Raw genomic sequence first — 25,890 nt, 5'->3', positions numbered from 1 at the left:
GGGAGTGTGGGGTGGTCAGGCAGCGCGAAGGAGGGTGGCCTTCCTGATTCACCGCCCTTCTGCGTGTCCTGGCGTCCCCGACGCCTCTGCATCTGGAGGCTCCCACAGCAGCCTGGGGCATCGATGTGCTGGGACACTTTGCCTTTCCTTTCCCACCCTGAGCCTTTGGCGTGGCTCCCTTCCGAGTTGCATTCCTTCTGTTGCTCAGAATCTTACCTAACTGGAGAACAGTGGTGGTGACAGGTACACCCAGGTGCACATCTGCCAGGAACCTTTGGGTGGCAAGTAACAGGACGCCAGCTTCAGGCTAGTTTCAGAAAGAAGAGGATTTCCTGGTTCCAGGAACAGGGAAGTCCGGAGGCGGCTTGGATAGAGGAAGTCTCAAAGGAGAGTTGGGTTGGATCTGCCGTCCACCTCCTCTGTGTTTTGCTCACCCCGTGGACTGGCCTTGTTGGCCCCACCAGCCCAGGAGCACCAAGTGTTCAGTTACCTTCCCTGGGGTGGTGGCCATTTAGTGTCACCTGCACTAAATATGGAATTGCAAGAGCTGGGCTTTTGTTTGATTCACAGACAAAAGAGAGGATATGACTGGAACCCATGATCCGTGCCTTAGTGACTCCACTCCTGCCTTGCCCTCTGGGTGCTAGATCCCAGTGGCCCTAGCGATGTCTGCTGGGAAGGGGGGTCCCCACCTCTAGTTGTATAGTGTGAACACATAGTAGGATCTTAGTAAACAGCACTGATGGTGAATAACTTGTTGCCACTGTAACCTGTATCTTCCCTCCATTACTCCATTCCTCTCTTCTCTCTCCTCTTTTATCATTGGCCTGTCAGTTGTAGGTTCACTTCTTCCTTCCCCAGGTCAGGTTCTCCTGTATTTATTTATGCATTCTTTTTGTTGTTGTAAATGGACAGAATGCCTTTGTTTATTTTATGTGGTGCTAAGGATTGAACCCAGTGCCTCTCATGGGCTAGGCAATCGCTCTGCCACCAAGCTACAGCCCCAGCCCCCTATTTATGCATTCTTTCAGATATTCATTCACCAACTTTCACTGACAGCTTCACAGTGCAGGCCATGTGCCAGTGATGCTAGGGTCACAGATGCTGTCCTTGACCTGATGTTGCAGCAGGAGAGAAAGCTACGATAGCAAGGTCAGGTGACAATGGCCGTAAGGCATGAAGGCAGCACCCTCACTCCACCCACTGTAGTCGGGGGGTGGGCAGCTTCTTGGAGGATGGACCAGGGTTCCCACTTCCTTGGCCACATTGTGTCCGGCTTCCAACCGGGAAAGAGAAGGAGGCTCCCCCTTGAATGTGTCCCCAACTTCTGGGTAGAGACAGCATGTCTCTCTTTTTTTCCTTTATACTGGAGATTGAACCCAAGGGCACTCTACCACTGAGCTACATCTCTGGCCATTTCTTTTTTATTTTGAGGAGTGGTCTCAGTTACTGAGGCTGGCCTGGAATTTGCCATCCTCCTGCTTCAGCCTTCTGGGTTGCTGGGATTACTTGCCTCACCATGTCTGGCAAGACACAGCACCTCTCTTGAGATCATAATGTAATTATCCATTTTCTTGAGTTGCTGGCCGCCCACCCCAAGTTCAAGGAGAAGCTGGTCTCTGCAGAACCCAGCCCCAGGACTGGAACACAGGAGATACTCAAAGGTGCCCACAAGAGCTAGAAAAAATGAAACAATTAAATCATTTTAATCCTGGGAATTTGCCCAGGCTTGAGCAAGCTGCAGGGCCATAGAGGGCTTGAAGGCCTCCTCTCTCCCTCAGGAGTCCTGCCACTGCCTGCCCCAGTGAGTCCCACTGAGCTTTAGTGGGAACTGAAGGCACTCGAAAGACATCTTTGCACTCAGACCTGGCAGCAGCACAACCGCCAGCGACCAGGTTCGACCAGGTTCATGATGGGGAACCAGGAGACAGACAGCACTTAACAAGACCAGCTCAAACCTGTTCCAGCCATGCCTCAGGGCTTTGGTTCTTGCACAACAGAGCAGCCCCAAGCACAGTTCACCCCAGTAAGGTATGTGCATCCACAGGATAGAATCAGTGGACAAGGAAGTCATGTGCCCAAGGCCTCATTCCCACGTACAGTTGAGAATGAAAAGCTCAGAAAGAACCACCACGGCCCCCATGGAGGCTTGAGGATGTCCCTCCAGAGACAGCAGCAGGAGTGGCTCTATGCTTGTGATTGATCTGTGAGGTGGGCAGTAGGGGCAGCAGCTAGAGGCTGAGGCCCAAGGCAGCAAGGTGAGGACCCTCCCAGGAAAGACAGATGGCTTCACCTGGGTAGGTCATGCCCCCACCCATTAGCACCCTCCCCTGAAAAATGGGACAAGAGGACATGTCTTGAATACAAGGAAGACTCCTGGAAAGGATTTATTCCAAGGGCAGCCAGATATGGGCAGGTATGGGCCTCCTCAGCTGGGCCAGCCCCACCTGCCAACCCTTGAACAACCAGGAGCTGGTGTTAAGTGTGCCCATGGGAAATTCTGATGTACAAGGCAAGTAGAGAAAGCAGCACCATGTTGCGTCTGAGTGCTTAAAACTGCACATGCAGCCTTACCAAGGACTGGAAGGTCACTCTGAATCCCACTTCCGTTTGTGTTCTCTTTCTACAGAACTGCTGGCTCTGGGGCGTTGCTTAAGGCTGAATCCTGCCCTCTAACAACCGATCGAGGCCCTAGCTATTTCCTAACCCTAATCCCAGGGGATCCCATCTAAAGCTGGGGAAGCCACCACTGAGCTTGTGCAGGCCAGGACACCAGGCCTGACTCACTCCATAAGGTGGACGGTGGCTGCCTTGTGGATGAGCCGCTGGGTCAGAGGTGAGTTGGGCTTCAAGGCATCACGCTCCATCAGAAGGCTCCTGCAAGACACACAGAGGTTCCATTGTGGGACTTCTAGAAGAATGTTGAGGGCTGTGGTCCCTTGGCCCCAAGGCAGGGACACAGCAGCACTGGCCTCAGCTTGAGAAGGGGCGAGGGGAGGAAGCACAGGCTGCCTGTGCTTATGCACTGCTGGCAGGAGCAGACTGGGACATCCAGTTGGATGATCTGCCCTACAGATAAAACCAGAAACCCCCTGATGCCAAGGGGAAGGGTTCTGAGTGGGGATGTCACGGTGGCCTTGTTCGCCTCTGGGAAAGCCATAGCTCAGGTTCACAGCTCATCATCCTGCATCAGCCCAGTGCTGGGGACAGAGCGACAGCAGTTGTGTGGGGCAGGAAGCACATGACGCTGGTCCAGGTCAGCTGCAGAACAGAGGTGGGGGACAGGGAGCAAGTGTGAAGAAAGCAAGTGTAGGTGCAGTTTGAGGTAGAGACCCCACTGTGAGCCGGCCCAGCTACTCAGGAGGCTCAGGCAGGAAGACTGCAAGTTCAAGACCAACTTCAGCAACTTAGTGCAGCCCTGTCTCCAAATAAAAAAAGGGCTGGGGATGCAGCTCAGTGGCACAATGCTTGCCTAGCATGCATGAGGCCCTGGGGTTCAATCCACAATACTCAAAAAAAAAAATCAGACAGACCCCACTGTGGCCTGAAGTTGGTGTTCTTCCCACACCCCCAGTTCACATGCTGAAGCCTTAGCCCCGGCATGATGACATTAGGAGGGGCCCTTTGGGAGGTCACTAGGGTATGAGAGTGGGTCCTCACGATGGATCAGAGAAACTGTAAGGATGAGAGGGTCACTGGCGTTCAGAGGAAGCAAGGCGCAGCAAGAAGGCAGCCATCTGCAAGCCAGGAAGGAGCCTCACAAGAGCCCAAACCCTGGGACACTCCAGCCTCCAGGGCTACCAGGCACTAAACTTCTGTTGCACAGGCCGCACAGGCTGTGCTGTTCTGTTTTATGGCAGCCCAAGGAGAATAAGGCAGACCTCAAACAACTGATGACAATGGTCCTGTGGGGTACGAGTGGTGTCAAGGGACTGAGGCTTGGTCCTTTGTGTGAGACACCATGGCTCTGGATCAAGAGTGTATCAGTCTGTTTTCTGTTGCTGAAACAAAATACCAGAAGCTGATACTTAGTTGACAGGTTTTATTTAGCCTAAGAGATTTGGAGACTGAAAGTCCAAGACTGGGCAGCTCCATCCTTTTGGCCTCTGGTGGTGGTACCCTTGGATGGGTCACAGCATGGAGAAGCAGAAAGGGAAGCAGCTGATGCAGAAAAGGCTGAGTGCATGGCGTAGCCTTGTGATGACAACGTGCTCGGGAGAGAACTAATGGAGTCCCTTGAGAACGGCATTCATCTTCGGAGTGACCTAGCCAGCTGCCAAGAGCTCTACCAGCTTGTCAGCATCCCCACACTGGGCCCCTCTAACCTGCCCTTTGGTCCCCTGCCTTTGATGGGATGGCCTGTGCCTGGTGGGCACCTGGAGGGAACACCATGCCCCACATGGTCAGGTCGTGCCGGCGGCTCCCCTGGCTACCCCACCCTGCCCAGGAGGCCCCGGCTGCTCTGCACTACTCCGTGCACCTGCGCCAGCTCAGTCCTCAGCCTCTCTGTCCACACAGGAGGAAGGAGGATGTGCGTGCGAGTGGTGCTGGCTGGCTGTCCGGGACACTGAGCGTGCTGACACAGAACATGATCCCCGATAGCCTTGTGCCTTCCCAACCGCAGCAGGACCCCCAGCATTCCATACATAGGGAGACGCACATGAGGCCAGCGTGCTGGGGAACCCTCCTGTCCTGGCTGTGGAAAGGGTTAGGAGCTCACCGGGCCACGTTCTTATGGACTCTGGAGGTGCAGTTCAAGGCTGCATGAATCAGTAACTGGTTGAAGACGTCTCTCTGCAAGGTCAATTAGGCAAGTCAGGTGCCCATAACGTGGACGAGAGGGGGGCTGCAGCCCCGGGCCCTCAGGCCACCCTTCAGGCAATGTGAGGGACAAGGCCACTCCCACCCACCCCATGGGCACTGATACCACAGGAGAAAGGTGGGGCTGCAGGCGCCTGGGCTCCCTGGCCCAGGCTTCCTTGCTCCAGCCAAGAGTTTCCCTGGAGGCAGCCAGCTCACCTGGGCATTGCTGCCCCCGATCTGGACAATGCGGTAGCGGATGGGTAGCAGCAGTTCCAAGACACGGTCAGGGTTCCCCTCCTCAGCTGCCACCAGGGCCTGGCACAGAGGCAGTCCCACATCTTGGGCCAGCAGGTGCTGGCAGTTTTCTCCTGGAGATCTGCCACCAAGACAGAGTCTCAGCAGCTGTCCTGCACAGCGTGATGTCCTGCCCATGTGAGTGTTCTGAGCAAGGACAGGGCAGGTGCTTGGACAGGGCGAGGCAACAGAAGCAGCCCAACCACCAGAGAAGACAGGCCTCTAAACTCTGGTCTGGGCTGGACATGGCCTGTCATCAGCTGCCTGGCCCTGGACAGGTGCCCTGACTTCTGGCCTCAGTTTGATCATCTGTAAAGTGGGTATAACAGTATAGACCTCACAGAGAGGTCGGGACAGCAGATAATGCCAGCAAAGGCACTGAAAGTCAGGGTGACCATTGCTACCAGGAGGGTGTGTCTGTGGCACCTGTGCCTCCCAGGCAACCCCGTCAGCCCCAGGCAGGCACCATCCCCAACTTACAGATGAGGAAGCTAAGTCTCAGAGCAGAGGCGCACTTGGCCCAGGATCCCAGGACCTGACTGTGGCAGGCGTCTACCACTACGGGAGGCTGCCCGTGACACGAGGCGCTAACACCCACCCTGGGGATGTAGAGGAGCACCGTGCTCGGATGCCAGGGGTACCTCTGGATGTCACGCACCTGCAGACACGTGCTGGCTGGGCACACACCTGAGAACGGCCCTACCCGGTGTCCCTAGAGCTGACTCTCCGCAGGGCCTCCACACCAGCCTCCCTAGCCCCCAGCAGGCCTCTCAGCACGGGGCCAAACCCCCCCGGGTGGTGCTCCATGGCCCCCCTGCATACTTGCTGGCATCCTGCAGGGTGGTCAGCAGCTCCCGTGTGGTCTGGGGGTCCCGGGCGCCCAAGGAGGCCATCAGGAAATGTGCGTCGTTGAACAGCAGGATGTGGTCCCGGCTGTGCCTCTGGGTCACGGGCAGAACGTCCTGCCACCGCTGGCCCACGGATACCCCTAGGGACACAGGAAGGAGACCCGGGGCTTGGCGGGAGCTGGGAGAGGACAGGCCTGCACTCTGGCCTCCTGTGCCCGCATGCCGCTCAGGAAGCCCACACAGTCCTACTCCGGGAAGCGGGGCTGCTGAGGCCCGTGGACCCTGCTTTACGCTGACTTTACCTGTAAAGGCATTAAATGGACAAGGAAGAAGCTGATCTTCAGAATTATCAGACATTACTAAACAGAGCCTTTGACCCCTCTGACAAACCCAAAAAACACTTTAATTTCTTCAGTTGTTAACACAAGTACAGTGTCTGATACATATTGGGTGCTCAATAAAAAACCTATGAATTAATAACATCCTCCTCCCTGTGTGTCTGTACTCCTCAACCTAGGCAGCCCCCACCCCCCCGCGCCACCTCGAATCCAGGGTCTTCCTTTCTGGGTACCTGCATCTCCACTAATGTTGCCCTCATCTCTATTTTTCACCCTGTCAAAGTGGACAACAGTTCTGGAGTCTCCACTTGCACTGCAAGGACAGGAAGGGCCTCTCATCTCCGCCTGCCCCTCACGTGGCCACCTCACCTCTCAGGCTCAAGCTTGGGGTCTCCGCCCTTTACCCAGCCTCTCTCTACGTTGAGGCAGCCCCCGTGCGAAGCTCTCAGAGAGTGCCAGACTCCTTTCAAGGTCTCTGCCTCGAAAGAGGAAGGGTAACGGGGTCTCAGGGTCAAGGGGGCCCTCCCCTTGCTGCCCAGTTCTATGCCAAGTTTGGCCAGTTTCAGCTTCTTACTTCCTTGACCACAGGAGTGACCAGGAGCTGAGCCTGGGAAGTGTGGCAGCAGCCTCCTGGGGGACTTCTGGCCTCCTTGGGCATCCCCTGGCCTCCACGAGGATCCCCTGGCCTTCTTGGGGATCCATGGCCTCCTTGGGGACCCCTGGCCTCCTCAGAGACCCTGGACCCCTGCTCTCCTCAGGCCTCCAGCTGAGCTCAGCAGTCTTTCTCGACAGCAGAGCCAAGCCCGTCCAGCACTGTTCTGGCAGGCTCCCTCGCACTCCATATAAAAGGCAAACTCCTTGCTCTGACTGTCCCACACGTGGGCACCTCTTCTTGTCCCATCTGATCATGACCACTCAAGCCTGCCCTCTCGCAGTGTCCCTCACAGGCCACTGGCTGCTCCCTCTGTGTGTAACACCCTTCCATCTCTGCCACTGTGTACACTTCCATGGTTCATATTTCACCTCTGCTAGGAATCCTACCTGGAACCTTCCAGAAATGGCTCACACTGCCCTCCTTAGGTCCCTGTAGTGCTTGCCCAGGGCCTCTATCCCCACGTGGTCCAGTGACCCAGGGCCTAGCCCAGGTCCAGGTGGTGCAGATTTGGTTCTGCTTGGTCTGGAGGAGTGGAGAGAACCATCTGGCACTGCAGAGTTGGCTGGAAGCCATCCACAGTCCTAAGCTGTGGCCAGCCCTCTCCAGGTCCCTACAGAGCATGGGGTAACAGGATTGAGAAACCTCTCTGTCATCTCAGGGTGTTGAGAAACTCTTTCCTTCCTCGTTATAGGAGAGGAGGCATCAAGATAGGTAGCTAGGTGCCATCAGGCCCGAAGGCCTCTGGACGGGTGGTGGGAACAGCAGGTGCCATCCTGGGTACAGAGCCTGAGACTCCCATGCTAAGGCAAGGCGGGAACCGGGAGGAAGAGCAGTTAGTGGTGGCTGTGGCCAGTCACCTCAGGCAGGCTGGACGACGGCCATGCAGCTAGCACCTGGGGTGGCAGGCAGCAGTTGGCCCACTCACCCCAAGGCCCTTGGCTAAGGAGCTCTTGCCCAGTCTAAAACTTGCCCTCACTGTATGGGGGGAGAGAGAGAAGGGGCCCGGGAGGGCAGAGACACACTACCTTCCATCTGAAGACGGTAGAGCATTGAGCAGCTGTCCACCATGTCCAGCATTGCACCACTGGCCTGCAGGCTGGGGAGGATCTGGAAGACAAGAGCCACCCAAAGCTAGGTTCAGATGGCATACTGATGGGGGGCCCCAGGGGTGGCCAGAGTCAGTGGACCAGGGCTGCCAGCATGCCTGGCGCAGAGCAAGGCCTCAGCTAACGGGACCCACCACCATCAGCCCCACCCTCCCAAACATCCAGACCGTCACCTTGTCAAGGCTCAGATGGCTGCAGGTACCAGAGAGGGCATGAGGCAGACATGAAGGAGCCCGCTACACTGAGGACCCAGGGGCGTGTGCCAGGCCCTGGCACCTGGCACCCCCAGCCCTGAGCCTTAGACCATGCTGGCAGGAGACCTGTCTTGTGGCTGGCATTTCTAGATTCAGTGCTGCCAAGCAGGTGACCTGACTGCACCTCACGGCACACAGTGCACATTACCTTCATGCTTCTCAGAAGTCTAAACAACGTGGAAAGGATCACGTCAAGGAAACCGTACTGAGGGCTTTTCTCTGGTGTTCAGACCCACAAATCATGGGTGCTTCTGGGGCCCCAGGTTTTAGTGTTGAGCCCTCGCTGGGTCATTATTCCAGAGAATACCCAGGGGCTGAGGAGGGGCAGTGGGCACAGAGTTTCAACGTGAGATGACAGTAAGTTCTGGAGATGGGGGATGGGGACAGATGCTCAGCATGGCCCACGACCTGTGTGCTTAATTTTACATTGTGCATAAAAAAAAATTCTAGGGGTAGATCAATTATCTTATCAAAGAACAGCCACCTAGATGGACTGAGTCAGAGAATGCAGAGATGGTCACCTTGGACATGTGGATCTACCAACACCTGTGCAGCGGACAGCGTCAATGGGACACCTGTCACACACCAAGCTACAACATGGATTTTGGCCACAGTCAAACTCCTAAGGTCAGATGCAAGGACAGGTCCCTACTCCTCTATGTGACTGAGACAGAGGCCTATCAGAGGCAAGATGGTAACCTGTTGCAAGACAGGACCCCGGGCCAGCATACTTACGTGCTTATCGTAAATAGTCAGCGCGGCCTCATATTCACCCTGGGGATGTAAAGTCACCATGGTTAGCAGCTGCAGGGGTGAGCTGTAAAGCTGAGAAAGGCACTGAACACAGCCAGCCAACCCCCCCTGTGTGACTTCCACCTTACAAAGTGGGGAGGGAGGGCTTGGGCCTTCGTCCTAGGAAGGGAGGAGGCCAAGCCTGCTTCTTGCTCCCAGCACAGAAGCCAGGGCAGGACCCTAGACTGCTACGGAGGGAGCGGTTTCTATGGAAGCATTGGTTTTCCTACCAGAAAAGTTCACTCAGCTGAGCAGCCCCACACCCAAAAGCCCAGGCCTGAAATGCTCCCGAATCCAGAAGCTCTGAGCACTGACATGACGCCCCAAGTGGAAAATCCCACAGTAGACCCCATGTGACAGGAGCAGCCAGAGCACAGGCACAAGCCAGGCGTGGTGCACACCTGAGACCCCGGTCACTCCGAGGCCGAGGCAGGAGGATGGCGAGTGTGAGGCCAGTCTGGGTAAGACCCCACCTCAAATCTTAAAAACAGAAATAAAAAGGACTGGGGTGCAGCTCCATGGTGGAGTGCTGCCCAGCATGTGGGAGCCTGGGTTCAATCCCAGCACCAAAACCAAACTCACTCACACAGGCACTGCCAAGAATGGCACTAAGTCACCTTCGGACTGAGTACGTGCATGTGAAACATCAATGACTTTTGTGTTCAGACGTGGGTCCCAGCCCCAAGGTATCTCATTACGTATAGGTAAATATTCCAGAACCCGAGAAAATCCTAAATGGCAACAATTCTGCCTCAAGCACCTGCCGAGGGCGCACCGCTCACAGCACCTGCCAGGAGCTTTGTCTAGTCTTCTCGCTATTTTCCCTCCTGTATATTCAAGTGGGCCTCCATTTCCTTCTAGACTTGCTGACGACATTCTCAGTTACCACAGAACCCTCACCTTGCCCACACCTCTCTCCCTGCACCTCCAGGGAGCCTCCTGTCTCTATGATAGACAGCATAAAAGGAACACCCCGATAAACTGGAGGAACCACTGGGAGTCAGGGGCTCCCACGCCCCTGCTCCTTCTAGGAGGTCCAACCTGTGGGGAGGGGCTGGGCCGTTTGCCCTAACAGGGGCACTCATTACAAACTACCCATAATCCACATGACTCCCACTTCTCAAGAGTAAAAAGTGGTCAGGTGTGGTGGTGCACGCCTGTCATCCCAGTGGCTCAGGAGGCTCAAGAGTGTCATGAGTTCAAAGCCAGCCTCAGCAAAAGAGAGGTGCTAAGCAACTCAGTGAGACCCTGTCTAAATAAAATATGAAATAGGGGTGGGGCTGGGGCTCAGTGGTCAATTGCCCCTGAGTTCAATCCCCAGTACCCCATGCAAAAAAAAAAAAAAAAGAGTAAAAAATGCATTTTAGCAGCCTGAAAAGCCCATGAAAGTCTGCAGGCTGTCTGGCCTCGGGCCGTCTCATGTGCAAACATGGCAGAGAGACGTCGGCGAACACTAGACGGTACTTCTTCCTCGAAGCCTCCACAGTGAGGCAGCCCACATCTTACCTTTTCAATCAAGTATAAAGCCCAGTGCCAATAGTTATGACAAGCAAGCATATCTGAGTCCTGTGGAAAGAAGAAGAGAATCGCAGAAGTAGCTGGCGGTTCTGTGCTGCACAGAACCCGTCACTTCTGAGCGCAGGACGTCAGCCCTGCCAGGCACCTGCTCCCAGGCTGCCCTGTGCTGGGCATCTCCAACCATCTTCCAGCCTTCGGGGCTGAGGGGCAGCATGGTCTCGCCTGCTTGTGCAGAGGGGAAACTGGGGCCAGGGGAGGTGGACGCTCACAGTGAGGACTGCCCGAGCTCCGGGCGTGCTCCAGCAGGGAGAAGGCCACGGCAGGGTGGGCTGGAGCCCAGCTCTCAACAGGAGGCAGGCTCTACTCAGAGCTGGGCCTGCTGGGGCACCCCGGGCTGGAGCACCTGGACACATGATCCCTGCCAGGGGCAGCGTGCGACACCTGGAAGCCGGAAACAAGACGGCTGCGAGGAGGGCCAGCAGCTCCCCTGCCTCGGCAGCCAAACCCCGAGGTCTCCCAGTTCAAATCAGACCACAGCCCCCCCAGCGCTTGGGTCTGATTTCTCTCTGACCCGAGGACACATGGGTACTCAGTGAATGGTCTGAGGGTCTCCATCCTGCCCAGGCCCAGCGACGGGGCCCTCTCCCCTGAGTCCACAGGGCTCACCTGCCCAGCCCTGCTGTCCAGAGGCACCCCCACCGTGATGCGAGCCCTTCCTTCTCTGAGGCCTCTGCAGGGGCTCCTCCTCGCCCCAGACACTGCCTCACCTCTCCCAGGAGAAGGACCCTCCTGTCCAGCCCACATCCACCTGAGCTGCCACCAACTGCCCAGCTCCCCTCTCGCAGGCTCTCACAGGCCTTGGCCTTTGCTCCAGCTGCTGTTGGGCTGGGACACCCTCCACCTTCGCCTCCTCCACCTGCAAACACCTGTCATCCTTCAGTACTCAGCTCAGAGGTGCCCCCTCCAGGAAGTCCTCCAAGACCACTGCCCCACCCAAAGCCCAGTGGGGTCTGACACCTCCTCTGAGTTTCCACATTCCCAAGAGTATTGGTCACGGTAGCACCTGCACTCATCTACGGCTGCTCGTTCAGTGTTACCGGGCCCTGCGAGGACAGAGAAGTCTGCATGGGACCCTCTGGGGGTTCCTCAGGGCAGGACAGAGGCCTGGGGCAGAGATGGGAGTCTCACTGAACTCTGGCTCTGCGGATGCAGAAGGCAGGTGCCAAAGAAGGAAAGGAAACCCCAGACCATGTTACCCACACCCAGGGCTATCCAGCAAGGCCAGAGGCTGCCAAGAGCCACAGGGACAGGAAGGGCATCAGAGGATAATCATCCACTCTGAGATGACCCCAGCCTTGGCTGTGTTGGAACCAAAACTGATGGGGACTCATCTGGGGCCAAGGGCTTCACATAGCACAGATGAGAAAACTAGGCTCAGAGGAATGGAGTTCATGACCCAGGGTAGAGCCAGCCTCTAAGACATGGGGCAGGCAAGGGTCGGGGGAGGAGTAGGAGCAAGAGGAGGGGGAGGAAGGCCTAGCTGCCCTGGGGAGGTTCCTGGGCCCGCCTCCTGCCCCTCGGCTGGAAGGCCTAGGAAACTCCACTGTCCCCACCCCAGGGGCTCCCCACCTGCCTACAACAACTCACAGTACCTGCCTGAAGAGTCAGAGGCGACAGGCTCCTGGGGCCCCAAGACTGGTCCTGCTGCCCTGAGGGTCTCACAGTCCCCAGAGTTTGGAGATCCATAGAAAGATCTGCATGTGGGCCTCACGGATCACGGTCCCCAAATATTGCTACCCTCTTAGTGTGCTGTGCCCAGAGCATTCCTGGAAATGCCAGGAGCCTTCTTGTAAGCCACACCCCAGTGGAAATGTCCTGGGCCAGGGGGTTGCTCAGAGGGACACTGGTGACTGCCTGTCCCCACCCTCTGGGTCCTTTCTCTCATATCACTGAGCTCCTGCAACTTGGCACCAGGCTCTGGGGAAGACTTGCTGCCCCACTGGGCGGTGCCCTGGGGAGCCCACCATGGCACACAGGACAGGGCCCCAAGGGCGCCTGGACAGGTGGCCAGGCCACGTGCCAGAACAAGCCTGGGGCAAGAGCCACAGAGAGAGGACAAAGGGCCACGGCTGCAGGGAGGGAGGAAAAGGTCCCGAGAAGGCAGCCAGCCAACAGTGGGGCTGAGGGAAGTCAGGAGGCGGGAGTGGGCAGGGTGGGTACAGAAAGGTGGGGCCACCAGAAAGGGCCTGTCACAGCGCCCCAGCTCCGGAGGCCCAGCACCTGCCCCCGGCGCCAGGCAGCTTAGGAGCCTGGCGGGCCCGCCCACACCAGGCTTTAATCTCCCGCAGTCTTGTGATCCAAATGCCTTATACCAAATGCCTCAGACCAAGACCAATTCTGGAGTGACCTGCAAAGTGTTGGCAGGTGTGGCTCCCAGGGAACGCTGTTGCCCTCCCGGGCATGCGGAGCTGGTCACACGCTCCCAGAACTCAGCCATGCCTGTGACCTCCCCAGAAAGCCTTGCGGCAGAGGGTGTGCCCCAGAACGCACCTTCCAGTGGGCTTCCCAGCGCTGCATGAGGTCCAGCCCGCCCTGCACCTCGGCTCTCATCTCGTGGACATGGGCGAGGGTGTGCACCGACCACGCGTCCGTGGGCTCCGCAGACAACGCCTGTGCGGGGCGGGTGGGGAGCTTGGATCAGGCCTGGGCCAGGGCAGCGCCTTTCCAGTGGGTACCGGGCCTGACGGGGGCGTCAGGCAGAGCCAGCGTGAAGACTGAGTTCTGACTCACAATAGCCACGACCCAACAACCAGTCCATGGCTCCTGTGCCTGGGGCACACCAGCTGGTGGTGCCAACCCTGGGAGGTGCCGAGGGGGCATCACAGCCCATTCCACACATGAGGACACTGAGGCTCAGGGAGGCTAAGTGGCTTGCCCGGGTTGTCCACAGCCAGGGCCAGCCGCTGACCCCACAGCCTCCTGGGTACTGCTGAGTTGTCTGGTAGCTGTGGGCCTGTTTCCCCCTGGTGGAGGGGTCACTGATGCCACCTTCCTCTTACACACTGCAGTGGCTTGTGGCTGCCCCTTCCCACTGACATTCCTGTGATGACCACACGGTTGCTTTCTGCAATGGCATTGCTGTTAACGGTCCCTGAGCTTCAGTGACCAGGGAGGCAGGCGGGACCCGGGGATGGCTCTCAGCCTGCAGCGCCGGCTGTCTACCTTTGTTCAGCTCCTGCTTACTAAAGTGTCTGCCAAGCCCCAAGCACACAGCAGTAGACTGAGGCTCGCGTGGTCCCCTGGCGTGGCCGGGCCCAGGTCCCCACACCAAGCCCTGAGTCCTCCAGCCCCACTGCCTCCTCCTTCCCACACCCTCCACGGCACGGGGAAGTACCGAGCACCTCTGCCCTGGCTGGCACCCGTGCAGGGTTTCAGCAGCAGGTGGGCCCCAGCAAGCCCTCCTCCCTGCTCCGCCCTTGGCTTTCTCAGGCCCCGCCCACTGCATGTGGGCCTGCAGGAGGAAGAGAGTGGGTCCCGGGTCCTGGGGGAGCCCTGCTGCTGGACACCTGGGGACACTGCACACCAAGTACTGGGCCCAGCGGCATTCACGCAGGGCAGAGGAAAGAGGCTGTGGCCCAGAGCAGAGCCCTGCCCCTGGTTCTCGCTGTCTCTGGAGGGCGACAGCCTCTTCCCTCGCATGGAGCCCTCTCAAGGCCCCTGGGAGAGTAGGAACTTCCTTCCTCTGGCCCCTCACCACCTGGAGCTGGCCTAGGGGCCTGCTGCCTCCATCCTCACTGTCCTGGAGCCTGGTGGACACCTGCAGTGGGCCTTTGTGCTCAGTGGTTGTCTGTGGGGAGCTGACAAGCGTCAGAGTGTGCAGCCTGCAGCCTGGGATAACAGGAGCAGGGGCACGAGGGAGCAGGGCCTACTTCGCTGCCTCCTGCTCCTGAGGCCCACCCAGCCTCCACCTTTTGCCACCTTCTGGGTGAAGCTGCCGTGTCACCTCCCACAGCCTCCCTGCCCGCTGACCTTTCTCAACTCTCCTGCTGTTCCTCGGGTGCCCAGTGAACACCACCCAACCAGGGAGCCAGCTGTGATGGATCCTGAGAGCTCTTCCTGTGGCGTGCCCCTGGACAGTGGTCCCTGGTCAAGAAGCACTCCAGTCCTCTCAGGCCTGACTCAGAGCTAAAGCAAGGAACCCCCATCCTGAGCCTCAAACCTGGGCTCTGATTCTGAGTGGGGCAATCCTCAGACACCCCCTAGAAGGTGTTCTCCTGGGGAAGGGTACCTCAGAGCAATACCTGGGGGGAGCCTAGCTAGGAGCCTGGGAAGCAGGGGTCTAGATCAGGGAGCCTGATGCACAGTCATCCAGCTTGGTGGCCCAGGTAAGAACCTGACCACCCCAGCCCTGAGCAGTGTGGTCTCGGGCAGGCTCCAGCCCTGACCTCTGAGCCTCTGCCCCCCTTGTCTGGGCAACAAGGAGCTCAGTATCATAGGCACAGAGTGTGGACAAGAGCTGGCAGACTTGAAGTGGCAGTCAAGGCTGGACCAGGAGCTGCAGCCACCCTCTGTGCAGGACAGTCCCTCCCTGAGTCTCAGTGTCCACTCTGCAGGGACAGAAGTGGAAGAGAATGACCCCCAGAGCTTGAGCTGCTGTACACTCAGCCTGCTGCCTGGCCTGAGATCCAGGTTGGCGGGTCATCCACCAAGCCCTGTGCCAGGCAGCATGCTCCATGTGGCATGGAGACAGGGCTTGGGAAAGCAGGCAGCCTCCAGCAGCCTCCGCACTGGCCCTGCCTGCTCCCCAAGTACGCACACTGAGCGATGGGCCTGGTCAAGGAGTGGACCTGTAGACAAGAAGACCCCGCTACTGGAGCAAGAAGAGCCCACGGCAGCCTCGATTCATCATTACTGACTCCCAGGCCCCTGGTGCCAGCAGCAACGGAAGAAAGGTGAATTACGCAAGGAGAACCGAGTTTGCACCTGCCTCCCACCTGTGGGGTCCAGTCCCAGCCATGCACGTGGGACTCTGGAGTCAGACAGGCTGATGGGAGCCCAGAGCCACCATACTGTGCAACCCACGTGAGTGAAGTGGCCCCAGCCTCCCTGTCCTAATCTGTAGATGTGAATGTAGCTCTGGGACCTCAAGAGACACAGGTGAGTGACAGATGGAAGCCCTGCCTTGGTGGATGACTGAGCTAATGTCAAATCTCTGAGGACACTCAGAGTGGGTCACACATGAGGGGAGCCCTGGAGAGCTCTGCCCCGCCTGACGGCCCCTGTCTGAAGGTTCATGCACTGTGGAGAAAGCTTACTTACCTCTTTAGCAAGTTTTTCTGCCTGATTGTAGAAGTTGGTTTCTACTAATCCAAAAGAATACATGCCCTTCACGTAGCTGGGAACAGAGAAAATGTCTCAGTACAAAAGGATGGACCGGGAGTAGGTGGACCTGCGTCCCCCAGAAAGACATGCTAAGGTTGTAACTCTCAGGACCTGTGGATGTGACTGCATTTGGAAACAGGGTGTCTGCAGATAGAACCAAGTCAAGATAAGCCATGGGTGTTCTCCTTACAGGAGGTCATGCAAAGTCAGAGAGGCACAGGGGAGAGGGCATATGAAGATGGAGGCAGAAATGAAAGGGATGCTGCAGAGTCTGGCTACCACCAGATGCTGGTGGGGGGCAGGAGGCCCCCTTAGAACCTTTGGAGAAAATAGGTCCCGCCCAAACCTTGCTTCAGACCTCTGGCCTCCGAACTATAAGCGAATCTATTTCTGTTGCTTTCAGCCACTCAGGGCAGTGGACTTCGTTAGGGCTGTCCTGAGACCCACGCGTTCCAACCTGCCAAGCCCTGAGCTGCTCAACCATCTGGGGCTTCCGGTGGGTGAGAAGCAAAGTGACCTTCATCATCCACGCACTGTCCCCAAGCCCAGCGCTGTCCACACAGCAGTGCCCCTCCTCCCTCAGTGTCCACGCCTTGGACAGCAGCAGTCTCCACGGAGGACCACCAGTCTTCCTGCCCTGCTGAGACCCACCCAGGGCGCCGCGCCTGGCACCTTCCTGGGAAGCCTATGTCAGCAGCCCCTCCTTGGCTCCCACAGCATTGTGCACTGGGCCACTGCCTGCCTGGACGCACCCACTGGACAGCCTGGCCACTCCCCAGGCCCAGTGGCCAGGACCTGTTTGTCTGACGCACCTTCAGCCCAGCCCCGCCCAGGCCGGACTTGAAAACGCTGCTGAATCAACGCGCACCTGCATTTCTCATGCGCGCGGAGGGCACCTGAGTTCCACGGTGGTCTCCACCAGAGAGGCCTTCTTTCTTGTGTGTTTTGGGGGTTATGTGAAAGCAAGAGAGAGCGGTGCTGTTTCCACTGGCGGCTCAGCTGTTGTCTGTATGATCTTTACCATCATAGAGACACACTCTGACTTGTTCTTCATTCAAGCAAAGTTCTAGAGCAGTGGCTCCAGGGACAGCTTTAAAAAACAACATTGAAGCAGGGATAGAGCTCAGTTGGTAGAGCGCTGGCCTTGCTCTCCTAGCATGTATGGGGCCCTGGGTTTGATCCTCAGCACCACATAAAAATAAAATAAAGGTATTGTGTTCACCTACAACTAAAAAATAAATATATATATATTTTAAATAATGAAGGCCCTGGGTTCAATTCCCAGCACTGGAAAAAAAAAAAAAAAAAAAAAAAAAAAAAAACTGAGTTCTTACTGCATTTCAGGAACTATTAGGCTCTCATGATAGTTAATTTTATGTGTCAGCTCAGTTGGGCCATGGTACCCAGTTTTTAGATCAAAACCAGTCAAGGTGATGCTGTGAATGCATTTCTTTTTAGACGTGATTTTTAACATTTAAATGAGTAAACTATGAATCAAATAAATTACCCTCTATAATGTGGGTGGGCCTCATCCAATCAGTTGAAGGTGTTAAGAGTAAAGACTGAGGTCCCCAGAAGAAGGAACTCTGCCTCCAGACCGCCTTCAGATACTAGACTGTAATGCTAACTCCTACAGAAACTTCTAGCCAACTGCCTTGCCCTACAGATTTCAAACTTGCCAGACCTGACAATCACATGAGCCAACTTAAAACAATTCTTTCTCTCTTTCTCCTTCTTTTCAGAGAAAAAGATCTAGAGAATGTTCATTATCGTAGCAAAAATGATCAAGAGAGAGACAGAGAGATACGGACGGAGAAGAAGCTCAAGTTCCTACTGGTGTTTCTGGAGAGTCCAGACTAATACAGCTCTTCATTCTATTAACCTGTTTGATGCCCACGGCAATCCCAGGATTAAACTGCAAAGAAGCCTATCATGGGTGTGGTTATCAAACATTCCTGGCCTGCCTCTCTTCTCAAGCATGGAAGAACTGTACTTTCTGCTCTCCCCTACGGGGATCAGGTCATGTGTTCAGTTCTGGCCTATGATGTGGGAGCATCAGGGTATCCCTTTCATTCTGAGCACTGACTTGCCATTGTGAACCCTTCAGAAGATTCACTTTCTCCCTGGTTGCAACAGGTGTGTCCAGAGGGCAGCTGCTTCACCAGCTGGGACCCTAGAGGGAGACAAGGAAATTGTTGCCAAGCCCTTGGCCTTCTTTGGATGGACATGGAATATACGTGAGAAATCAACTTTTGTTATAATAAAGTTTAGAGAATAAGATCTAGGGGACACTTGTTACTGCAGCAAACAAACCCATCCCGACTAATACATAAGAGTACTACCATGTTCACAGAATGCAAGGAAGATCAAATAAAGAAGGGGAGGCCTTTAACGTTACGGAACTAGAATAGCAACAGCGTTCTCATTATTTCTAGGGCAGGTCCATAAGAGTGGACTGAAGAGATTACAATATAAAAATGATGTGATTTCTACTATACCTGCTGAGGGGGATGTCAGGTGTCCAAAAGGGGTAAATTCGAGCAACAGAATCTCGCATCTGTTCCTGATAGCCCAGGTAAAAATAGGCATCATGGGAGAATTTCAGGGCCAACATGTCTGTTGGGTGGTCCCGGAGAATCTGTTCCCATAGATCACAGGCTTTTGGGAAGTTCCTAGAAGCCAAGAGAGATTTCTCAGTCACACTGAACACAGAGCCCATGCACATGGGAAATGTAAAAGATATGTGCAGTCAGAATCTGCACTGAATTGTTTTTTGCTTATTGGTTTGCTTTTTTGTTTTTTGTACTGAACAGAGAGATGCTTTACCACTAAGTCTCATCCCCAGCCCTTTTTATTTTTTATTTTGAGATAAGCAACTTAGTGAGGCCCTAACTGAGGTTGGCTTTGAAATTGTGATCCTCCTGCCTTAGCCTCCTGAGTCACTGGGATTACAGGAGTGTGACACTGTGCCCAGCTCACTGAATTGGTTTTTAAAAATTGTGCACAACCATAGAAATGAAAAGTTGTACCCCATTTGTGTACAATTAATCAAAATGCAGTCTGTAAAAATAAAAAAAACATTATATTAAGGGCTGGGGGTGTTGTTCAGTGTTGGAGCACTTGCCTAGCATAGGGGAGGCCCTGGGTCCCCTTGTAAACTGATCATCTCAGGAGCTTTGTCAGGGATGGAGAGCAGACGGACAGTGTGGAGGCAAGCAGTACGTGGTGAATATATCTTCTTCTCTTCTAGATATTTCTGCAAAGCCCTCCCATCAGTTTTTTAGTTAAAATAATAACCCATTTCGTTAGTGAATTAAGTCACTCTGAACACTGAATCGGGGATCCCAGACCACTACCTCCTCGCCTGGGGCAGGACAGCAGCCAGAGGGCCACCAAGGAGGGAATTACTCTGAGGTGGCCCCTTCCCAAGGGCACTGGGACAGCCCGCACACCACTCCGCACACTGCCCCGCATGGCCTTGCACTGCCAGGGCCCAGGTCAGGAGGCCCCTCACCCCTTGGCAAATGCCTCCACCGCAGACACGTGCAGCTGTTCCCGTGGCGTTGGTGGCTGGGCTTTTGAAATCTCCACCATTGTCTTCACGGCCAGGTCCAGCTCTTTGTCCAGCCTCACGGAGCTTCCAGTGCCAATAAGCACGAGGCCGTTGGAGATGACGTGGCCCATGGCTGGCGGGTGATTGGAAAACAGCTTTTGATTTAAATGGCCCAGCTGAGCCCTGACCAGCCCTGGCCCCACGTGGGAAGTGGCCAGTCCTCATCCCAGAATGTGAGCCAGGCTGTGCATGGGTGGCTGGTGCCCAAGCTCCAGAACTCAGTGCTGGCCTTCAGAGCACAGACCAGCAGGGCGCCCCTGGTGGTAGCCACGCATTGTCTTAACAGGGCATTCTGGTGCGTGCCCGTGTCTGAAGCTCCTGCCCCTTCACCTGAGGAGCCGGGAGAGGCCTGCTGTGGGTTCAAGGGCTGGTGCTGTCACTACAACCAGCGCTCTGCCCCCAGGGATGCCCGGTAGACACCATCCAGGGCTGGTCCCCCGAGGTCCCAGAGCAGAGCTGCAAGACCCTGCCCCACAGCTACCACTTGCTGAAAGCAGGGGTTGGGAGTGCCTTGTGGCAGCAGATTGCCAAGCCCCTCCTGAGAGAGGCAGGGTGTCCACTGGCCTGGGACCAGTGCTAGGGCCGTTCATGTGGCCCCTGCTACTGACCGGGGCTTCCCACCCTGGCCACTGGCTGCCTCTGCAAGCTGGGGTCAGCTTCCTCTCCGCCCCCCCAGATCTATCCCCCGCTGCCCTTGCCAGGGCAGCATGAGCCCCCTGCCTCGTTGGACCAGCGTGCAGTAGGTGAGAAGGGTCCCTGCTGCCAGTCCTTTGCTTATCTCCCAGGCCCAGAGCCTCAGCCCTGGGATGCCCACCTGGGGTCTGGAATGCACTGTGCTGACCCCTGCCCACCTGTCCCACCTGATCCTGCCCTGCCCCCATGCTGGTGGCTCTGGGTGAGGCACACTGTCCCCTGACAGAGTCTGTAGTCACCACCTCTTTCTTGAGTTCAGAGCTTTGGATTCAGACAACTTTGGGAATGAACCTGTTTCCTCATCAGAGAAGGGGGATGTGTCTTCATGTAAAATTGATGGTGATCAGAGAAAAAAATCAGAAAGAGCCTTCCACAGAAGCAGCTGCTATCCCAGACATGAGGGCAGCCGTCACCTTCCCTCCAGTGGCCCTCCCCACCCAGCTGAGCCCAGCTGCCTCATCACCAGGGAAACCATCACTCACCAAAGGTGGGATCTGCTGCTCTGAGCTTGAACAGACAGCCCTCAATGCCACCGAGACTCTTGTCGTTGGTCCATTTTACATACTGGAATTAAAAAGGTAAGACTGGGTTGTCCCTAGAGACCTCTGAGATCTCATCAGTGAAGGCAGAATCCGACTCGGGATTTCTGTTGTGGTTGCTGCGGGTTTCACGCCTGCTCAGCACGTGTTCTGCCGCTGAGCCACACCCCAGCACCAGATTCTTTCCCTCTCTAGAACAATGAGCATTTTTTGAACTCTAGTATAACTTTTGAACTCATAGAAAGCATAACTTGGTTGGTTTCCTAGGAAGACATTAAACATACATGATTCAAGGTGCTTCCTTGGGCTGGTGATGCCATTTCCAAAGGCTGGTCCTCCCTGACAGGTGGCCAGCCCCACATCAGGTTCTTTAACTGGCAATTCCTGCTTCTTATTCATTCCTCTTAAAAATAACCACAATAGGGCTGGGACCTAGCTCAGTGGTACAGCACTTGCCCAGCCTGTGTGAGGCCTTGGTTTGGATCCCCAGTACCAAAACAATAAAAATCAAAAAATAACCACAGTAAGCATTCCTTGTAGAGTTAGAAAAAGATACAAAGGCCAAGAGACTACACTAATCTCATCACAGTTTTTGACAATTTGGTGTACTTTTGTGGATAACGGTGACAGACGATGGGAGAGCAGTGACTGAGATTGACGGTCTCTGATGCCCTCAGGGTGTGGCATGCCTGGTGCCTGGGAGTGTTGCTGTGCAAGGGCCCAGGATGCTTAGCTGCTGTGGCAAGGCCCTGCATGAGGAGTCTCTGCAAGAGTCCTGTCAGCTCTGACCTTGATCTCAGGCACACAGCTCCTGGGGAGGAAGGAATTCCTATGCTAGAAACCACAATGTTTCACCAACTCTACTCCTGTTCCTGCCCACTTTACAGTACCTTTTAACAATGGACTATCTTTTTTTTTTTTTTTTTTTGTATTGGGGATTGAACTCAGGGTCTCACATATGCTAGGCAAGTGCTTTGAGCCACATCCCCAGCCCCTGGACTATCTTGAGAGCCACCTAAAACTCCTACATTGCACTTTACAACTGTGGATTGCAACTGCAGAAAAGTTACAAAGATGTCCTAGTTTCTGTAACTTTCCTGCATACAAAAGTATAATGGTTGCCTAGTCTTTAACCTGTTAATGAGACCTACGTAAATAAGGATTGATGGCATGACTCTTTAGATCTGCATCTCCATCAGAGAGCAGAGGTCCACCTGATCTTAATCTTCAAGATCTGTGTGTCTGTGTCTGTGAATCTTTATTTTCCAAACCCCCTTTGCCCCTCACCCAAGAGTTTGGCTGCACTGGCCGCAACATTCTTTCTAGTCCTTTTTCAAAATGCTGCTATGGTTTCAGTGTGGTCTGTCACCATCAAAGCTCACGTGGAAATCTGGCGGGTGATGTAGCAATTTTAGAGGTGACTAGGTCTTTAAGAGGAGGTGATTTCCTTCTTCTGAGGCCATACTGTTCTCTCCCAACAGGTCATCATAAAGCGGGCCACTCCTCAGTCCCTACCCGCTTTTACTTCCTGCCAGGAGGCCCTCACCAGAAGCTGAGTAGATGCTGGCACCATGTTCTTGGACTTCTAGAATCCTGATCTGAATAAACCTTTTTTCCTTATGAATTACCCAGTCTCTGGCATTCTGCCCAACAACAGAAAATGGATTAAGACAAATACTTATTTTTTGAAAATCCTAAAATCATTAATAAGGCATTGGATTTTAAAATCTGCCCTTTCAGTTGCTTAACCTACAGCTGCACAGAATTAGCAACTGCTTTTTCATAAGGTAAAGAGTAGTTGGCACAGAGCTTCAAGGAACCCATGCTCGAGGCAAGATGGCACAGAGACGCCAGTAAACAGGGTAGAATGTGCATGACTGGGCAAGGTAGAATGAGCAAGACTGAGCTGCTGCCAAACGAGGGATGTGGGGTGGAAGGGTTCAAGGGCCCCCAAAGGGCCAAGAAGGTGCAGCAGGGGCAAGAGGGCCCCCATTCAACACAACACAGCTCGAAAGCACACAGCGGAGTCACTGGGTGAGGACAGGCTGAGAACAGCAGCACCCACAGTGTGGCACATGGCATTTCAGCAGTGTCCTTGTTCAGCTCAGGTGCTTCCGAGAGCTTCCTGGGTCCTCCTGGTGTGTGGACTGAGTCTGTGCAGCCTGGCTTCCCTCAGCATCCTCAGCCCGGGTCATCCTGGCTTTGCCTTTAACTCCCCAGACCACCTTCGACTCAAGTCAGCTCAACCCTCCGGGCCTCCATTTCCCCACCTGTCAAACACAACTGGTTGGACCTTACTCCTGGCTCCAAAACCACAGATCCCTCGCTGGTGGAGACATCTGCAGGGACAGGTCTTGGCTGGTCACAAGCAGGCATATTCGTAGATGAGCCCCCATGCGGGACCCCATTCCCTAGATGGCAGAGCCCACATCAAAGCCTCAGCAGGCCACAGGTGGGAGCTCAGCAGCCAAGTATCCCCCAGTGAGTCCACTGTCAACTGCCTGACCCTGGGGCCCTCAGGGGAAGGGTGAGTGCAGAGGCCCTCTCAGCCACACTGTGGCCAACAGAGACATTTCCCATATCCTCCGAAGCGCTGGATTTCACCACAGTCCAGTGCACCTCAAAATGCTTTCAGTAACTGCAGAACTCTCCCCGCAGAGCTGCGCAGGAGGAGCCAGGACTGCTCTTGCAGGCATACCTGGGTCAGGGTGGCGTCGAACAGCTTGCAGGCTTCGTTGCTTGACGTGGAGAGTGGGAGCCCAGCATCTTTCCATGCCTGCACACAGGAAAGAATACCAGGGCCGTGTTCCACGGAGTGCCTCAAGCTCAAGCCCCACCCCCAACACTGCACATCTCCAAACGCCCAGCACTCGGGCTTTGAGACTTCATGCAGTGCAGAGCTGAGCCTGTCGGGGACAGATTTCCATCCAATCCTTGGATGCTGTGTGTCCTCAGCAAGACCCTCCCTCTCAGACTCTGTACAATGGGATCAGGAGGATCCAGTGGGGTGACCTGAAGTGTCTGGAGGAAGCACACACCCAGCAAATAGGAGTCCCTGATCACAAGGAGGAGAGGACTAGCCTGACAGGTGAGGAATCTAGCATGGTAGTGCAACCTGGAGGGGGGGGTGGGCTTTCCACCCCGGGGGTGAAGTGTACAACACCTGCTGTCAGAGGGCACAGTCGTGCTGTGGATTGGAGGCAGCTGTGGAGACCCCTCTCTTCAAACCCCAGTTCTTAGCTGGGTGTGGTGGTGCACGCCTATAATTCCACAACCCAGGAGGCTGAGGAAGGAGGATTGCAAGTCTGAGGCCAGCCTAGGCAACTTGCGGAGGCCCTAAGCAACTTAGTGGGAACCTGTCTTGAAATTTAAAAAAAGGGGGGCTGGGGATGTGGCTCAGTGGGTAAGTGCCCTGGGGTTCAATTGCCAATATCAAAAGCAAACAAAACAAACAAAAACCCACCAGAAAGATTCCAGACATGTTGTTCAGAGTAGCAGGCATGAGTTTATTAGAAGGAATTGGAAAAGAGAAAAGGAGACTCTCACGGAAGAGTGTGAACTCTCGGAGAGGGACAGAGTGTCCCTCCTGCCCTCCAGTTTTATGGGGAGTCCTAGGGCAGTTTCCAGGGAGGCCTGCCCAGGTTTGCTCTTGACTTTTGACTGACATCATTAAGAACTGCACGGACCACCAGAAGGCAGGTCGGTGTAAGGCTCAACTAGAGACTTTAGGGAGCCGAGACCCCTGTTTCAGCCTCAATTTCCTGGCCGCTTCATCCGTTCAGGCCCCTTTGAATAGTCCCTTGGCCATGTTTCAGTTGCCAGGGGGAATGGGAGTTGTGACAGTCCGGGAGGCTGGGGAGGGTCCAGGCCCCCTGGTAGGGAGTGATGTGACTTTTCTGGGGGAGGTTTTAACACCCGGAGCCCCAACCTTCCAGGTGCTGTCAGACAAGGCTCCCCAAGGCTTTCGCAGCCTTTCCTTGTCCCTCCCCTGTTCACCCCTCTGTGACTGTCTACCTAACACTGTCAACCATCAAAACAACTCCTCCCATCCCCCACTCTGCGGGAGGACTCAGACCCCTCAGACCCCCATGGGAACACCTCAAGACGGTCAGATTTGTTCACCGTCATGGCTGCCCTGGGTTTCAGGACAGAGGTCAGAGGCCAGAGGCCAGAGTCCCGCTGATTTCCCTCGATGGAGGAAATAACCCTGGCCAGCAGAGGGCCGTCTCTGGGGCAGGGATCTGGGTGGCTGTGGGTAAGTGCGTAGTCCCTCTGACCTTCATGTTCCTCATCTGCAAAAGGGGCGCAGGGTGCTCGCCCCGGACGACTTGAAGAAAGCCCGCCCTTCCGCTTGGTGTCCCTGTTGTACCAGTCACGTCCGCTGAGCAAGCTTTTTAGGAAGTTCCTGGGGTCTCCCCGACCCGGAGGGGCGCCACTTGTTTTTCTAGGTGGGAACCCCGCAGGATGGTGTAGCCGCTCGGTGCGCGGACACGGAGGCGCCCGTGCGCCCAGGGCCGACTCCTGCGCCAGGTCCACAGCCATTCCGCCTCGGCAGCGCCGCCAGCCTGACCCAGGGTCGCCCGCAGGCCGGGTCCCGCCCTGCCCGGCGACGGGCCACCCAGGGGCCCAGGGGGACCCAGCGTACCTGACAGTCGCGCAGCTGCGCGGACGCTGCCATAGTCGGCGAAGCCTGGGTCGGGGTGCGGGATCCCGACCGCGCTCGCCGCTGCCTCCCCAGACTGCGCGAGCGGAGCCCCGGAGCCGGCGGGACTGGGGCGGGGCCTCTCTCTCCCGCTGGTTCATTGGTTGGTCCCGGGCAGCCCCGTCCCCGGCCCACCCAGGCCCACCCTCGAGGGCCAGTTTGGCGCGCAAGCGGTCCCTCAGGAGCGGTGCTCTGGGGGACGTCCGAGGGCTATCCCTGCAGCTGGGCTTCCGAAACCCCGACCTGGAGGAGGGGAACCTGCTTTGGTGTGAACCTCGGTGTCTGCGCTGGCCTTCGCCATCAGATAGGAGCCTGGGGCGGGAGGGCCAGAGCAACAGCCCGGAGAAGCGCGC

At 55.8% G+C, this 25,890-nt stretch overlaps 1 protein-coding gene across 2 annotated transcripts; it reads right to left on the bottom strand.

Moving 5' to 3' along the window:
• Positions 1-1,450: 1,450 nt before the first annotated feature.
• Positions 1,451-25,890, bottom strand: Ttc38 (tetratricopeptide repeat domain 38). 2 transcript variants are annotated; one of them, XM_047550916.1, is made up of 15 exons: positions 25,481-25,890; positions 23,534-23,611; positions 20,779-20,860; positions 19,505-19,676; positions 18,489-18,662; positions 15,928-16,003; positions 13,159-13,278; positions 10,597-10,656; positions 9,034-9,072; positions 7,964-8,045; positions 5,920-6,085; positions 5,020-5,179; positions 4,721-4,794; positions 2,788-2,877; positions 1,451-1,677 (listed from the first exon to the last, which is right to left on the bottom strand). In XM_047550916.1, exons 1-15 carry the CDS (start codon positions 25,511-25,513, stop codon positions 1,659-1,661), a joined length of 1,425 nt encoding a protein of 474 aa, XP_047406872.1. In that variant the 5' UTR covers positions 25,514-25,890; the 3' UTR covers positions 1,451-1,658. The 2 variants fall into 2 exon arrangements, with proteins under 2 accessions (XP_047406872.1, XP_047406873.1); XM_047550917.1 differs by lacking the exon at positions 1,451-1,677 and having other exon boundaries at positions 2,358-2,877; positions 25,481-25,885.

The sequence above is a fragment of the Sciurus carolinensis genome, chromosome 4 (genome assembly GCF_902686445.1).
Source record: "Sciurus carolinensis chromosome 4, mSciCar1.2, whole genome shotgun sequence".
NCBI classification, from domain to species: Eukaryota; Metazoa; Chordata; class Mammalia; order Rodentia; family Sciuridae; genus Sciurus; species Sciurus carolinensis.
This window is presented reverse-complemented; position numbering and strand designations above follow the sequence as displayed.

Excerpts from the sequence above, each read along its gene's own strand:
- Ttc38 (XM_047550916.1), bottom strand. The coding sequence starts at position 25,513 with ATGGCAGCGTCCGCGCAGCTGCGCGACTGTCAG. Across the intron at positions 20,861-23,533 it reads TCGACGCCACCCTGACCCAG|TATGTAAAATGGACCAACGA; the intron begins GTATGCCTGCAA and ends TTTTAATTCCAG. Across the intron at positions 18,663-19,504 it reads GTGGAGGCATTTGCCAAGGG|GAACTTCCCAAAAGCCTGTG; the intron begins GTGAGGGGCCTC and ends CTTGGCTTCTAG.